Source organism: Styela clava, chromosome 9 (assembly GCF_964204865.1).
Source record: "Styela clava chromosome 9, kaStyClav1.hap1.2, whole genome shotgun sequence".
NCBI lineage: Eukaryota > Metazoa > Chordata > Ascidiacea > Stolidobranchia > Styelidae > Styela > Styela clava.
Genome location: NC_135258.1, coordinates 570606 through 588688, shown reverse-complemented (window position 1 = coordinate 588688; position 18083 = coordinate 570606). Strand labels below are relative to the sequence as shown.

The 18083-nt window shown below is 37.4% G+C and overlaps 1 protein-coding gene across 2 annotated transcripts in view; it reads right to left on the bottom strand.

The window, feature by feature from the left end:
- Nucleotides 1–18083, bottom strand: part of LOC120339924 (uncharacterized) — a 125094-nt gene that overhangs the window by 87069 nt on the left and 19942 nt on the right. Inside the window, exon 20 of one of the 2 annotated variants that reach the window (XM_078116169.1) lies at nucleotides 13680–15776. The exons of the other annotated variant lie outside the window; for it this stretch is intronic. Coding sequence (XP_077972295.1) covers nucleotides 15585–15776 — 192 coding nt within the window. The 3' untranslated portion in view covers nucleotides 13680–15584. Of the gene's footprint in view, nucleotides 1–13679; nucleotides 15777–18083 lie in introns of those variants that run through there. 2 annotated transcript variants of the gene reach the window in all.

Below are 18083 nucleotides of genomic sequence, written 5' to 3'. Positions count from 1 at the left end.
CGTGTTCATGGTAACAATTCGATTATGCCGGTATCTCAATTATACGTACCGTATTAGGATTACATAGGGCAGTAATTTAGTTATCAGCCGTTTAAGAAAGGTTAGAGATGTCAAATAATATACAAGACTCTGAAAACAGATGTTACTCCGATAAATGACATCATTCATATTTCTGTATTGAAAAAAGAATCACACTTCAGCAATTTGTCCACTTTGCCGATGAACTATTCAAGTTATAAAACAATACGACATAAAGCGCCATTATGAATCAAACAAACATGTTTAAAAAAATGTCAAATGTGAATCCACAGAACCCCAGCTAAACCGTTGCACACTTTCGGGCACTACACTCTTCCGGCCCGCGAACACCCTTTCGATTCTAATTTTGGCCCGCGGCCAAAAAAGTTTGTGAACCCCTGGTCTAGTCCATGGATGGGCAACCCCTGGCACGCGTGCCAATCTTGGCACGCAAGCCCATTTATTCGGCACGCGAGCGAGGCCTTGGAAACGAGATCATTTTCCTTCAGAGAAAAAGTTTCAAGACTCTGAGTTATCTGATGAAACTCGGTGTTCGTTTATTTATTATGGTTTGTTAACAATTCGTTAAATAAACTCATTTTGTCTTTTCATGACGTAGGCCCATGTCTACAAAGAAATATATTATGACAGAACAAATGTCAGCTTTGGAGAAGAGCGCTGCATTGATTTTGCTACATTCTTACATAATATAGTTCGTCTGTGCCACCGTTTATCTTCATTTCTGCTTAATTTATGGAGTTGTAAAGCTCATGTTGACTAGATTTATCTTAACTTACTGTTATAAATTGATTTGGAAAGAAATATAACGATTAGGAAAGGGAATACGAGAGAGAAGTGCAAAAAACGAACTATTGCGTGATGCCATTCCCGGAAATTGATGTCTCAAAAACTTTACAACTGCGTTACTCTCCATGTTTTCATCTACATATGCCTGTGAATCTTGGTTCTTAGTTATGAACTTTATTGAGTCTCGTAATAGGAGTAGCCTGAAAGATGAAACCAGCAGTAGATCGTGTATTTCTCTGGAAGTTATGAAGTATAAACCCAATGCAAATTCTCGATCAGCGGTAATGTCGCAGCAGAAGTCTCACTGATATAGAATAAGAAAAGTAATCAATTCCATTTGTTGAAATGATATTCTCCCGATTATTGAATCTGTCTGTACATGTTTAAAATGTTTATTATTGCGATTAAGCCGATTTTGAGCCGAAAAAGATTGCTCACCCTAGTCTATAGGTAAATAAACATATATATATATATCGTAGTTTTTATTCGTTATTTCTCTGTTCTTCCTTCTTTCCACGTGTACATTTCTAGTTAGCATGAAGTAATCAATTCTAACATGTATTTGTTACGAGTTTTAACCGTTATTATAATTTAAACAAATATAATGTCCCAGTTTTTTCGGGGCTTAGAACGAAATAGGTTATTGACAGGCAGTGTGCGTCCCTACTTATGTATAGAATTTTGTACCTACGGAGGTACTTCCGGGACAAATTAATTTCGTAGGTAAAGTTTTTACCGAAGTTGCAAGCACAAAAAATTGGTTTTTTTTTCGTTATTGATCTTACAGCACTGTTAGGGGTCCTTGCAGAAATGGCGAGTTAAAACTTATAAATTGAAAACTGCTTTTCAAATTTATTTTCACACCGACTAAACGATTTGAATGAGAAACACGTTTCTATAACGTGTCTTTTTCAACAGGATTTTGCTAGCTAGTTTTGCTAATATGACAGTGGCACGCAGGCGCTACTATAGGCTTTGCGACGCAATGAGATTGGAATTGCTCTCACACACCAGATTAACAAAACTAAAAACTCGTTTCGCGGGCATACCTTTCAAAATTAGCACTTCTCCGCGGGACGCACAATTTTTATTTGCGAGCCGCAGTTTGCACACCCCTGCTATATCTGATTGATTTCTCATATAGTATATAATACAGTACGGGCCAGGAGCCTCGGTGACCTAACCGGTCTTGCATACGGACCCTCAAAATAATGATCAACCAATTATTGTTAAATTAAATTATATTTTCTGTTGTTCCAAATGTATCATGACATTGTTTGTAATATTAAATATAACTCTCTCTCGTCCGGTTATCATTCCATTTACCAGTCCATGTTGGACATAGTTAGCCAGTTATTTGTTTTCCGAGGCATGGACTTGATGGCGGAAGAAGCCGTAACAGACCAGCGGGTACCTGAACCACCCCACGATGGCAAAGAGTTCAGCATAGGGTGGTTCACGTAACCGATGGTCGTTTGAAACAGTGGTCGGCAACCACCGGGCCGCGGCCCATCGCCGGTCCGCAGAGAGGTGACACAAAAACGGACAAGGCCATAATAAAACCTCTACAATCTAACCACAAACCTACGACTAAAAACAGCACCCAACAGCAAACCAGACAAACACAACGCACTTGAGCAGCATGTCCGACTTCACAAACAATTACCATGTCAGTATGCCGCAATAATGCTGGGTCAGTTGTTTCCACTGCGCCCGTATAAGAGTGTCTTTCATCAGTTCGTATCTCCAACAAAATAATTTTCGTTAAGAACGTGACTACTCCACTACTAGCTCGTAGCTAACCGGTCATGCCTAGTCAGTGCTAATTCTATACTTCAGAATCCGGATAATTATAAAGTTAGCACATCGGGTAAAAAAATTAGTTATGGCAAAACAAACATCAATCAATACAGAGTCAGAAGGGTACAGGCATTGTTACCTTTCCCAAAATCTTATTAATGTGAGGCCTGGTTTTCAATATTGATAAGTACAAAAACGAAATAACGAAGTAGTCCGGATGTAGAAAACACGTTACGTGTGTCAATTTCGGCCATATCTCCAATATGGTAAGATTAATCGCCAGCCAACAAATGCAGATATCGCACTAAATAGCATCGCCGTCGTATTTGGTATATTGTCAACATAAATTCCCTAATGCGTATAATTTATTGAATAGGCTTAGTCCGTTTGTGTAAAGGTGGGTACGGTACGGTACCGGTATGTATTTATTTGTTATTCGGAAGCACGGACTTAAATAAATATGTATACTATTATTTGACAAACTGTGCGAGTTACGTACCAATAAATGTCAAACGATCATTATAGTCAAGATAACACATATTTATCTCAATTGAAATCAACTTCGCTTTTGAGAAACGGTACCGGCTGACCGGTATATTACAGATTAAAAATATCAGAAAATCGGTCTCCGTTCCTAACCAGCGTAGTGCGAGAACACGCCCTCCGATGGACGTTTGCGATAACTGTGGGAGCGCTGATTGCGAATTTGGAAGCGCTTTAATAATATTTAACAATTTTATTTACTCAGGATGGGTTTTACATATTTATCCCAGGAGAGAAGCAAGCTGATAAGATGACTTAATAATATAGCGAACCACGGCCTCTCACGTTTTATGCCGATGCTTCATCTGAGCGGTGTGCAACCATTATTACAGGAGGGCCAGATGCAAATGGGTGAAGCCGCGGGCCGCACTTAGAAGCTCTATCTACGAAAGGCTATAAAAATCCAACTTACGAAAATTCTTCTCGTGAAAATATTGCGTAGGCCAACGTAAGATTTTCTACACACGAAAGGCCTAATTAAAAACGGAAAACCTAGAAAATGTGTGTAGTGATATTCGTTTATTTTAGGTTAATTTGATGCAGTGCTTGAAGAAGGGGTGTTCAATTTAGAATATCGCGACCTTCGGATATCGTTTTTCGTGGCGCAAATATTTTAGCGCCGCCGTTAATTAAAAACAATTCACGTTCATTTCATTGTTTTTATCGCATTCGAAGGCAGTCGCGCCCATTGGCCAGTTTGTTTCCCGCGGGTGCGTACAATATCTTGCTAGCGAAATTCAGTGAATAGACGATGATACAATGAAAAAATATTTTTGAATTTCATGTGTGTTTGCCCATTTTCGTACATTACGTTCTGCCGCCGGCTCTCACTTCTTCCTACCGCCTTCCTCCCATTCTCCGCAGTCTTCGTTTAGTCTAGTCCAGGAATTGGCAACCCCTGGCACGCGTTCCAAACTTGGTACGCAAGCTCATTTAATCGGCACGCGAGCGAGGCCCTTGAAACGAGATCATTCTCTTTCAGATAAAAGGTTTCAAGACTCTGGATTATCTGATGGAACTATGTGTTCGTTTATTCATTATCGTTTGTTGACAATCCGTTCTTTATTTTAATTTCCTTTTGTTCTTTCATGACATATGGCTACAAAGAAGTACATTATGGCGTAACAAATAAGTGAATTTTGTCTAGACCAGTGCCCCGCAACCGGTGTGCCGCGGTGCACCGGTGTGCCGTAAGACGATACCAGGTGTGCCGCACAGGAATTGCAACTTTTCTCTCCTTTTATACAACATTTTTTATCCTTTGTTAATTTTGCGTTAGTCTACTACTCTACTCTACTAACGTAAAGTTAACATGCTTCTACGTTAGCTTGAGCGACACCAAGTCAAATTCCTGACACTGTGCATTTGTGACGTAACAAGGAATAGGCCTATACGTCAAGCAGATATATTGTAATGCCTATTGTCGAGGCTAAAACCTAACACGTGTAGTCGTGTAGTAATCGAAAATAAATAAAACTGAAGTGTGAGTTTGCAGAATCAGTGCTTGTCCAGTGGTCTTTGATTAAAAAAGTCAAGGAACGTAAAAGTTTAACTAAATGGATAAATTTTTAAAAAGAACATCCGAAACATCTGATACTGAGCAACATATTGTACCTAGCACAAACAACGTTGAAAAAAAAACTTGTCAAAAGGAAATACAGGGAAGATTACATTAAAAATGAATTTTCTTGCTGTGGTAACAAAGATGCTCCAAAACCAGTCTGCGTTATTTGTGGGGAGCAACTTTCAAATGAAGCTATGGTTCCGAGTGAACATATATGCGCCACTTAAAGACGAAATACGGTTTCGTGTCAAATTTGGCGAAAAAGTACTTAACTTTAATACAGCAAAGATAAGTACTGGTACTTTTTCGCAATGAACGATACGACTGGATCCGAAATCCTTTCTCAACTAGTGCTGAAATGTGACAGAACGCTAAGACTGAAACTCAGCGAAATTGCACTTGATGTGTTTGAATTTTAATAAAAGAAGAATATAAGCGCACATTTCCAATGCGGCTACTGAAATATTGCTCCAGTTTTGCACATCTTATATGTGCGAACAAAGCTTTTCCTCTTTATTACTGATCAAAAACGATAAACGATCCTGCATAAAAGATGTTGACGGCGAACTTCGAGTTGCTCTTTCACGTATTGATCCTAATATATAGCGATTGTGCTCATTAAAACAACCACAAATCTCTGATTGAAACATGAACATAAAACAAAGTTACACCTTGTTTTTTTCGTATGTTGTGGTGTGCCGTCGAATTTGGCAAGTTTTATAAGTGAGCCGCAAGTTAAAAAGGTTGCGGAGCACTGGTCTAGACCTTAGAACAGGGGTCGGGAACCTTTTTTGCCAAGAGAGCCATAAAAGTTACATATTTTCAATTGCATTTTCGTGCGAGCCATACGGAATTTTTATTCCCTAATCATGTCCTAAATTTTCACTCAAAAGTCAACACATACAGTGCCTCAAGATACATTTAATGTAATTTCTGATGCTGCAAGTTGTCGCTGATGGCCTTGAACGACTGCTCACATGCAACACATGTTGAAATCCACGATACTAATCGCCTTTCTTACTATTAGGCATCTTCGTATTGCTTATAATAATCTAAATATTACTAGGGTTACCATATTTTTGTGACTTCAAATCGGGACGCCTCGAAAGACAACGACCCCTTAGCTGTGATTTTATAACTTCACATTTTCCGATTTTAATACATAGGCCTACATTCCTACATTTAAAGCTGTCTCGGCTGTCTTTATTGACCATATTGTGATCAAAATTTCATGCGCATATTCTCTGTCAAAATATCGGGTTCAGTTCGAAAAATAGAAAGGAATTGACGTTAACGATACCGGTACAAATAATTCGAATTTAGACTAATTAGTATTGGTTTTACATGCGATATGTCTGCCATCAATGGAAATCAGTGGGAAACGAACGCATTCGCCTTCAGTAAGTAGGCTAGCGCTGCGCCACAAAGAAACAACAGCAACGAGAACATGTTTGTGTATTATGCTGGAAAAGCGGGACTTTTGGCTGACTTATCGGGACGGCGGGACAAAACGCTGAAAGGCGGAACTGTCCCGCCTAAAGCGGGACGTATGGTAAACCTAAATATTACAAATAAACAGTACGAACGGACGGGATGCTTTTCGCTTCGTTTACCAACTTTAAATCGCTTGGTGATTTCACAAAATATGTTCCAGAATTATTTAGTTTTGTCGTAATGTCTATCTGGCACTTCTCTCACATAACATTATAACATAGCATGTTCTTAAACGTAATGGCTAATGTTATCCCACATTTAGCTATATATATATAGTTTGATATCTGGTAAAAATAATTAGCTCATTCTTGGAATATCAAATTCTCTGGGAGCCATATGTCGTCACCAAAAGAGACATATATGGCTCGCGAGCCATGGGTTCCCGACAACTGCCCTAAAACAAAATGTAGTTCGTTTGTGCCACCCTCGTCATTTCTGCTTGGTTTATGAAGTTGTAGGATACAGGTTATGTTGGTTAGAGTTACTTGCTTACTCACTGTATGATATATGAATTGATTTTGAAAGAAAAATAAACGATCAGGGAAGGGAATAAAAGACAGGAGTGCAGAAAACGAACTATCGCGTGATAGGTATGCCATTCCCGAACCTTTTTTGTGTCCTAAAAACTTTGCAACTGTATTACTCTCTATGTTTTGATCTACATAGGCTTGTGAAACTTGGTTTTTAGTTATGAACTTTATTAGGTCTCATAATAGGAGTAGCCTGAAAGATGAAACCAGTAGTTCGTGTATTTCTTTGAATGTTGTTACAAAATATAAATCAAATGTAAAATTTCTATCAACGGTAATGCAGCCGCAGAAGTCTCACTGATATAGAACAAGAAAATAATCAAATCTATTTGTCGGACTGATATTTTCCCGAATAGTGAATCTGTCTGTACATGTATTAAAGATTTATTATTGTGTATTTATTTTTGCTTCGAAAGTAGCAAAAATTGTTTTTGATTTTAGTTTGCACGCGGAATATTTTTGTCGTTAAATTTAGTCGAAAGGTTGCCCACTCCTGAATAGTGCGTCTGTGCCGCCGTTTTCTCCATTTCTGCTTGATTTATGAAGTTGTAAAGCTCATGTTGGCTAGAGTTACTTGCTAACTTACTGTTATAAATTGATTTCTAATGATATATAAGCGATCAGGAAAGGGAATACGAGAGAGAAGTGCAAAAAACGAACTATTCCGTTATTGGGATGCCATTCCCGAAAATTGTTGATGTCTCAAAAACTTTGCAACTGCATTACCCTACATGTTTTCATCTATATATGGTTGTGAATCTTGGTTCTCAGTTATAAACTTTATTGAGTCTCGTAATAAGAGTAGTCTCACTGATATGGAATAAGAAAAGTAATCAAATCTATTTGTTGGAGTGATATTTTCCCAATTAGTGAATCTGTCTGTACATGTTTAGAAGGTTTATTATTGTGTATCTTGCGCAAAGCATTGTTTTTAATTTTGGTTGGCACGAGGAACAATTTTTTCTTTAAATTAAGCCGATTTTGGCACGCCAGCCAAAAAAGTTTGCTCACCCGAGTCTATAGGTATATAGTTCGTAGTTTTCATTCGTTATTTCTCTGTTCTTACTTCTTTCCATGTGTACCTTTCTATTTAGCATGTAGTAATCCGATTCTAACATGTATGTGTTACGGGTTTTAACCGTTATTATAATTTATACAAATATAATGTTCGAGTTTTTTCGGGGCTTAGAACGGAATAAGTTATTGACAGGTAGTGTGCGTCCCTACTTATGTATGGAATTTTGTACCTACGGAGGTGCTTCCGGGACGAATTAATTTCGTAGGTAAAGTTTCTACTGAAGTTGCAAGCACAAAAAAGTGTTTCCTTTCGATATTGATCTCACGGCACTGTTATGGGTCCTTGCAGAAATGGCGAGTTAAAACTTATAAATTGAAAACTGCTTTTCAAATTTATTTTCACACCGACTAAACGATTTGAATGAGAAACACGTTTCTATAACGTGTCTTTTTCAACAGGATTTTGCTAGCTAGTTTTGCTAATATGACAGTGGCACGCAGGCGCTACTATAGGCTTTGCGACGCAATGAGATTGGAATTGCTCTCACACACCAGATTAACAAAACTAAAAACTCTTTTCGCGGGCACACCATTCAAAATTGGCACTCCGCGGACCGCACAATTCTTATTTGCGGGCCGCAGTTTGCACATCCATGCTATATCTGATTGATTATATAGTATATAATGCACTACGGGCCAGGAGCCTCGGTGACCTAACCGGTCTTGCATACTGACCCTCAAAATAATGATCAACCAATTATTGGACACGTAGTGGACATAACGATCGTTTCAATATTATGTTGTTGTTCTTGTTCTTTGACACGTTTTTAAAAAGTCGCTTTACTCTTCGAATACTGGACCAATTGCTTTGAAATTTTCAGTGGTTAAAGATAAAAATTTTCTCTAGAAGGCTATTTCTTTTTCGCTATGACGTCATTAAAATTATGTGACTCTACGTGTCCATATATTTGAGCATAGCTCTCTTGTTGTTAAATCAAATTATTTTTTCTGTTGCTCCAAATGTATCATGATGATGACATTGTTTGTAATAATAAATATAACTCTCTCTCGTCTGGTTATCATTCCATTTACCAGTCCATGTTGGACATGGTGACGGAAGAAGCCGTAACAGACCAGCGGGTACCTGAACCACCCCACGATGGCAAAGAGTTCAGCATAAGGTGGTTCACGTAACCGATGGTGGTTTGAAACAGTGGTCGGCAACCACTGGGCCGCGGCCCATCGCTGGTCCGCAGAGAGGTGACACATAAACGGACAAGGCCGTAATAAAACCTCTACAATCTAACCACAAACCCTACGACTAAAAACAGCACCCAACAGCAAACCAGACAAACACAACGCACTTGAGCAGCATGTCTGACTTCACAAACAATTACCATGTCAGTATGCCGCAATAATGCTGGGTCAGTTGTTTCCACTGCGCCCGTATAAGAGTGTCTTTCATCAGTCCGTATAAGATATCTCCAACAAAATAATTATCGCTAAGAACGTGACTACTGCACTACTAGCTCGTAGCTAACCGGTCATGCCTAGTCAGTGCTAATTCTATACTTCAGAATCCGGATAATTATAAAGTTAGCACATCGGGTAAAAAAATTACTTATGGCAATACAAACATCAATCAATACAGAGTCAGAAGGGGTACAGGCGTTGTTACCTTTCCCGAAATCTTATTAATGTGAGGCCTGGTTTTCAATATTGATAGATAGATAGATAGATAGATAGAAGTTTATTCATCATCCAGTCATTAGCCAATAAATTAAACACAAACAACAACATTCGATAAGTAAAAGAAGAATAAATCGACTAACAACGGAATTGATAGGAGGTTGGAAGGACCATACGGTCACTAAATCGAAACAACTCTCCTGGCATAAAAAAGGTTGACAGATTACATTTTATATTATACCAATTATAAAACATTTTAACTTGTTGTAACTAACAATTGAGCAACAAGAGTAATGTGACACATATTGAGACGAATTTAAATCAATTTCGGCCATATCTCCAATATGGGAATAGGTAAGCCAACAAATGCAGATATCGCACTAAATAGCATCGCCGTCGTATTTAGTATATTGTCAACATAAATTCCCTAATGCGTATAATTTATTGCATAGGCTTAGTCCGTTTGTGTAAAGGTGGTCCGCCAAAATTTTGGTCAGGCTTTACCGGTGCGTCACTTGGAAAAAGTTGCCGACCACTGGGTTAAGGTTTCCTCCATCATCGCTTGACCTAGTGTTTTCGGTGTCCGGAATTTATCGCTTAACGTAGAATATTACGATTTTTTTTTTTTTATTGTATTGTTTCGAAATAATACAAGTTGCGACTTATATGGCGCTCATTCTGGTGGCATTTCACTAGACTCGCTCATTAGACAGTATTTTCATATTTATCCCGGGGGAGATGGAAACCGATGAGATGTCTCAACAACTCTCGTCCTTATCAGACAAAACGGTGAGAGATTACTTGTTTTATATACACATACTTGTTTGATAGAGGGAACCATAATCAACTAGCGGCACATGAACCACCCTGCGGCTTCGAGAGGCCAGCAATCCTCTCGCAAATAATTAACCTACACGGGATGCGAACCTGCGTTGGGTAATCAGAGGATATCATATTATCGACTAGAGGGGTGTGCAAGCTGCAGCCCGCGGGCTTCAAGGAAAAATTGCGAAATCATATTTTTCAGCCGGCTCTGTTACAAACAGAACATTGATAGTAACCAGTAATGCTAACCGGTTCGCTGATCTCATAAAATTCCGTGAGACGGTTCTATAGAACCTGTGCGAACCGGCTGAATCCCACCACTGGTTTTAACCGTTATTATAATTTATACAAATATTATGTCTTATTTTTTTTCGGGGCTTAGAACGGAAAAGGTTATTTACAGGTAGTGTGCGTCTCTACTTATGACATTTTGTACGAAGGTGCTTCCGGAACGAATTAATTTCGTAGGTAAAGTTTCTACTGTAGTTGCAAGCACAAAAAATTATTTCCTTTTGTTATTGATCTTACGGCACGGTTAGGGGTCCTTGCAGAAATGGCGAGTTGAGACTCATAAATTGAAACTGCTATTCAAATTTATTTTCACACCGACTAAACGATTTGAGTGAGAAACACGTTTTTATAACGTGTATTTTGCAACGGGATTTTGCTAGCTAATTTTGCTAATATGACAGTGGCACTCAGGTAGCCTACTGCTATAGGCTTTGCGATGCAATAAGATTGGAATTGCTCTCTCCGCGGGACGCACAATTTTTATTTGTGGGTCGCAGTTTGCACATCCCTGCTATATCTGATTGATTTCTTATATAGTATATAATACAGTACGGGCCAGGAGCCTCGGTGTCCTAACCGGTCTTGCATACTGACCCTCAAATAATGATCAACCAATTATTGTCAAATTAAAATATATTTTCTGTTGCTCCAAATGTATCATGATGTTGACATTGTTTGTAATTATAAATATAAATCTCTCTCGTCCGGTTATAATTCCATGTCGGGGTATGGAAATATTTAGGCAGTTATTTGTTTTCCGATGCATGGACTTGATGGCGGAAGAAGCTGTAAGCGATTACCTGAACTACCCTACGGTGGCAAAAAGTTCAGCATAGGGTGGTTCACGTAACCGATGGTGGTTTGAAGCAGTGGTCGGCAACTATCTGGCCGCGACCCATCGCTGGTCCGCAGAGAGGTGACAAAAAAACGGACAAGGCCAATTTAAAACCTCTACAATCTAACCACAAAACCTACGACTAAAAACAGCACCCAACAGCCAACCGGACAAACACGATGTATTTCAGCAGCATTTCTGACTTCACAAACAATTGCCATGTCAGTAGGTCGCAATAATGCTGGGTCAATTGTTTCCACTGCGCCCGTATAAGAGTGTCTTTCATCAGTCCGTATAAGATATCTCCAACAAAATAATTTTCGCTAAGAACGTGACTACTCCATTACTGGCTCGTAGCTAACCGATCATGCCTAGTCAGTGCTAATTCTATACTTCAGAATCCGGATAATTATTAAGTTAGCACATCGGGTAAAAAAATTAGTTATGGCAAAACAAACATCAATCAATACAGAGTCAGAAGGGGTACAGGCATTGTTACCTTTCCCGAAATCTTATTTATGTGAGGCCTGGTTTTCAATATTGATAACTACAAGAACGAAATAACGAAGTAGTCCGGATGTAGAAAACACGTTACGTGTGTCAATTTCGGCCATATCTCCAATATGGGAACAGTTAATCGCCAGCCAACAAATCGCACTGAATAGCATCACCGTCGTATTTAGTATATTGTCAACAAAAATTTCCTAATGCGTATAATGTATTGCATAGGCTTAGTCCGTTTGTAAAGGTGGTCCGCCAAAATTTTGGTCAGGCTTTACCGGTTCGTCACTTGGAAAAGGTTGCCGACCACTGGTTTAAGGTTTCCTCCATCATCGCTACACCAAGTGTTTTCGGTGTCCGCAATTTATCGCTTAACGTAGAATATTACGACTTTTTTTCAAATTTATTGTATTGTTTCGAAATAATACGAGTTACGACTTATATGGCGCTTGTTCAGATGGCATTTCACCAGACTCGCTCATAAGACAGTATTTTCATATTTATCCCGGGGGAGATGGAAACCGATGAGATGTCTCAACAATTCTCGTCCCTATCAGACAAAACGGTGAGAGATTATTTGGCATGTTACTTGCTTTATATACACATACATAATGATAGAGGGAACCATAATCAACTAGCGGCACATGAACCACCCGGCAGCTTCGAGAGGCCAGGAATCCTCTCGCAGATAATTAACCCGCATGTTATGCGAACCCGCATTGGGTAATCAGAGAATATTTAGTGATTATCATATTATCGACTAGAGCATGGGAGTGCAAACTGCGGCCCGCGGGCGAAATACTGTCCTCAAGGAAAAACTGTGCGTTCCAATTTTGGAATTGTGGCGGTACGCGAAGCGAAACAAGGTTTTGAAATGTTGTTTAATCTGATACATGCGAGCAATTTTAATCCTTCTTGCGTCGCAAAGCCTACTATACCCGAGTCCAATTTATTATCTATATTTATGACGTTATAATGCCCTACCAGCTAGATTCTGTGAAGCGAACATCGCGATTCACAAAGCTATGACTTGCCGAGCAGCGAGCGATTTAAGGAAAGTGACGAACGGATGACAATAAATTAGTAAGAAAGGCAATTAACCTAACCTAACCCTAAAAAATGAAAAAGCAGTTTGAAAAATTTTACCATTGAAAGATACAGAAGCTAAATGAGGTTTAGTTTCAGCAATCAGTCAATAATTTGGTAAATCTTGCCTAGAATTAGTATTTGAAAATGAATGTTAGCATTTTAACTGAAAACACCTCAACCAAGATAACTTTCTACGTTTTAGAATTCAAAAATGGCACCTTTTGGCTCAACAAATTTGTGCGAACAATTTTGTTCTAAAATGGGCATCATGAAAGGGTTCTGTCGATCGGTTTGAAAGACAAACACTTGGAAAATGGACTTCAAATTGCTAGCACTTCCATTAAGGCAAATTTGGTAGTCGGGAAAAGTCAGCTGCAAATTTCCGACATAATTCGTTCAAAGTCGGTGTGGTGTGACATTAAGTGTGAATAGCAATTTTCTTTAGAAATTTATGCATTTTGAATCATCACTTATGTAAGGACTAAAACTACTAATATTGCCAAAAGTTAAATAAAAAACAAAAGTTTTCCTGCATGGGTGTGGCCCGCACTTTCACCCAGTTATATGTATGTGGCCCACGTGTTATTCTGAGGGGGAGGGGGGGACTGTGGTGGAAGTCGACAAGACGGCTTAATCATAAAGCCTTCAGTCTAATTACCAGTCCATGCTGGGATTAGTTAGCCAGTTATTTGTTTGAGCTGCATGGACTCTATGGCGGAGGGAGCCGTAACCGACCAGCGGTTACGCGAACCACCCTACGGTGGCGAGGAGCCCAGCAATCCTCTCACGCATAATTTTATCTTTGGAGTGCAGAATTGTACTTGAAAAAATGCAAGCGCGTATGAACAATAGAAGGCTATGCTTGTATATTGTACTAATATAGTAACTTGAGAGAGCAAAGCTGTAGTTGGTTTGGCAATTGCAGGTTTTCGTATAATTAAGTTCCGTTGCGAATTGGGGAGAAAAGTGAACCTATTAAAATAAATTTTGTATAAACATTTGAAAAAAAGCAGTGTGATAGCACAGAGTTGAGTGCTGGATAATTCCCAAAATTATATCGGGTTGAAGTCATAACGGTAAGACAAAGAATTCTTGTAGACAGCGAAAGAGCGAGGCCTGTGCTAGAAACTGCGGGGCCCAATTAGAAATCTGATGGCAGACCTCCTACTCTTCATATTAGAATTTATGGGTCTTTATATATAAAAAAAATAAACATTTAATACTTGCTATAAAACAAATTTAAGGTAATAGGATGTTTTTATTGTTTTACTTTTAATATCAAGAAATGCAAAATAGGCGATTTCATTATACTCTTTCAGAAAAATACTTTTCTAGCCATTTTATCAGCAAATTCATTTAAAATCAACAGCTTCAGCAATTTTGCTTTCTATAGAAGGCATTGACAAACTGTTGAGTCTTTTAATTGCTAATGGCGACAGAACGATAATTTAATAAATTTACCATTCATAGCAAATTAAGATTATGAAAAAGATTATTTCACTTTCTATTTTACGTTTTCAGCAGTATTTTGTACCTCATAATACAGATAAATAATACAGAAAAAAACTAGCGCAGGGTGCGGGGCCCAATTTGATAAAAGCGGCCAAATCGGCTTGAAACCAGCCTTGAGGAACAGATGTTACATCTTTGTTCAAAAATGGTTCCATCTAATAAAGTACTTTTATTGGCATTGGTAAATATATTGGGGAACATCATTTATGTCAAGTGTACACCCAGCATTCGGTTGCTACTCTATGTTTAGCGCCCAATGGTATTTTATTATTTTTGCTAGTTGCCTCTTCAGCAACAGTGTTTTCGTTACGCATTCATTTGCATTACGTCGAAAATTTGAAAATTATGTAAAGCTGCAATTGTTACGATACCCAATAAATTGTCGCAAGTCGGAAAAAACAAGTTGATTTATTGAAAATATAATTTATACTTTTTCCGCTTTTTGGCAAATATTTGAAAGTATTAAATTTTTATTAGGACGATTTTCTGTTGAGCAAAATATTCAAATCTATGACCGATACCAGCATGCCTTGCCGTACTAATTTAGCTTTTTTCAACATAACTCATGGTTAAAAATAAAAGCATTAGCCAGCCTACTACTCTAAAATTTCACGGCCATCTGTTGACATAAAATGTGTGATAAAATGCTTGATAATTAATTTTCGATTCGTATTTTCATACTTACGAAAATATAAAAGCATTAATAGTCTAACACGGCAATCCGTGGGCATAAAATGTCTGGTCAAATAGCCAGTTTGTAGATAATAGTTATTCCATTGTTTATTGTATGCAACTAGTTAAATATTAGTTATCCCTGACTGAAATATTTGATAAAATAAAATGAAAATCAAAAGAAATTTCCATAAGACATAATGCGATAAACAGACCCTACTTGCTAAATATTATAGACAGAATTGAAAAAAATAATTAAAAACAAATTGCTCGAAAATTTTGAAACAAAACGAAAAGTGATTATCTCAGACAGACAAACTGAAGAAATGTGGAACTAATATAATTTTTATTCAAATACTCCAATAGGATCATCCTCGGATACGGCGTCTGTGACTCACTAGAAGCCATCGAACTCAACCCCAGTAACATCAATCAATGCTTTGAATTTCTCCAACCGATCATTGTTGAAGATGCAAAACCACATGTACAATTTTTTAACCTGGCATTTACGAACAATTTCACTGATTGTAGATAATCCTTCATCTCCGAGTTTGCTGACATTGTTCGAACTCAGATTCAAGCTGTCGATCTGGAATGATACATGTTGTTATTATGTAATATTTATGAATTGATATATAGGTCATGGTTGGGATGCATATAGGTTGGTTTGCTACTTTGATATTTCCCTTGAATACTTCAGGTACTTTGACAGGCAGATTAGAAAACCTATCAAAAATTTTGTCCATCTGACATTGTGGAGCAGAAAGTGGAACAATAATACTAACTCTATATCTAACTCTATTTTTTTCCAATTTTATTAGATAATTAATACAGAGAGACAGGAAATATAAACACGTGGTTAAATAAGCATATCTTTCATGTCAGATTAGAAGACTTGTGATGTCTTGTTGGAACTCGAGCTCAGCCAATTAAATATTTTTCACATTCGTAATTTTCTTAAAAACTTTATACAAATGAAAAAAAAACATTATTGAATAATTTAGAAATTTTATTTATTAAGCGTTGGTCTTAACTGCAGGGATGTTACTCAAACCATTGACTCTGCTTATATTTAGTATTGCAAAATTTTTGATGCATAATTCAGGACTGTTTTGGAAAGATGGCGCTTAACTGGTTTACATAACGCAAGACATAATTTTTCTTTGAAATATTTAACCATGTGCCGCTCAAAATTTCGGTAGATAATTTAAACCTACCGCAGGTTTTTCAGGAATTTTAAGAAATTGTTCCTGATAGAACCTAGAACAGTGATTCCCATCTTTTACCCCTGCGAACCCACAATACGCAACAATATGGATCATGCACCGGCAGTGAAATTATGAAACAGGCCTGTTGTTTTGATCAAAATATTTTGTAGTGAATGTCCGATTAAACACTAACAAATATGATTAGTTTCCAAAGTGTTAATCTCGGCAAGCAGTTAATTAAAGACGATGTAACAAACTTGAGTGAAATTTGTTTTCATGGTTGGGTTTGCGATCATTCAATATTAAATTTGGAATAGAAAATATGGGCAAATGAAATATTACGACCAGAGATATGAGTTTAGGTACTTTTTTTTAAAACAACAGAAAACCGAAAATAACACACAAACCCATGAAAATGAGGCAACATTCACAATCATGCTGAATATATGTCTGGGCGGGAAAAGCATCTTGAGCGGCTGCACAAAATTGCAATTGTTACGTTATTGTTGACTTATTAGTGATTGGTCATTGTTACGAAAATAAACAAGGAAATAGAAGCTTCAGATTCCACTCCCATGCCCACCACTACAGAGTGTGATAAATTGAATGGGCAATGCTGAAACCTGAAATATTTCGATTTGTCAAACTCATTAAAGGCTGCTTTCACAGAGCTTCCTTCTGAGCGTAAAGCGTGTAATAAAGTCGCATAATACAGCAACGTCCAAAACATTTGGGTGTCGCTGCTCGATAACCAGTTTGGTTCCCTGCGACTTCCCTTCCCCTGTAAAACTGTGTAAATTGTTTTTTTTTGTAATAATTTATGATTGTGATATTTTTTACTGATTGGAAAAAATCAACTTGACTCGACATTTCTAAATTATGGCATATTAGGGATGGACAATATAGAATATTTACTATTCTAGAATAGTTAAATCGAATCCAGAATAACGAATCCTATTATATTTTTATATTTATTCATCTGACATTGTAGAAATAGCTATCCAACTTAACCAAAATCAGCAGTGCGAAAGTGTTATCAGAGAATACAAGAAAAATGACAAAAATATAACCGCTAAGAAAATAAAAACATTTCCACGCCGCCTCAAGTAATTTGTGAAACTGCAAAGAATATTATTGTATTGTTTTCTCTTGCCTGTTTCTCTAATAAAAGCCTTTATACACTCACTATTACCCCAAATAATATAAATCAATTACTAAGATATCACTCAGTTCAACGATTTACCAATTGTGCAAAGCACTGCGAAAAAAAAGTCGAAGCTGTGATGTCTTGTTGGAGCTGGAGCCAAGCCTATCATTTTAGCTTGAAGCGAAGCTTCCAGGAAATTTAGTGACTCAAGCTCTCGACCAATTAATTATTTTCACATTCATAATTTTCTTAAAAACTTTATACCAATGATAAAAATCCATTATTTTTCAGTTTTATTTTATTTTTTCAACAGTTCTTTTCTGATATTATGTTGCAATTTCAGAGTTGAATTTGTATAATTAAAATTTCCATTCAATATTCATTTAATTTAGAAAATTATTTTAATAAGCGTTGGTCATAACTGTATAGATATAGATGTTTCCGAAAAATTGTTCCTATACTTTAGTATTGCAAAATTTGTGATGCATAATTGGGGATTGTTTTGAAGATATGACGCTTACAAACTGGTTTAGAGAAAATC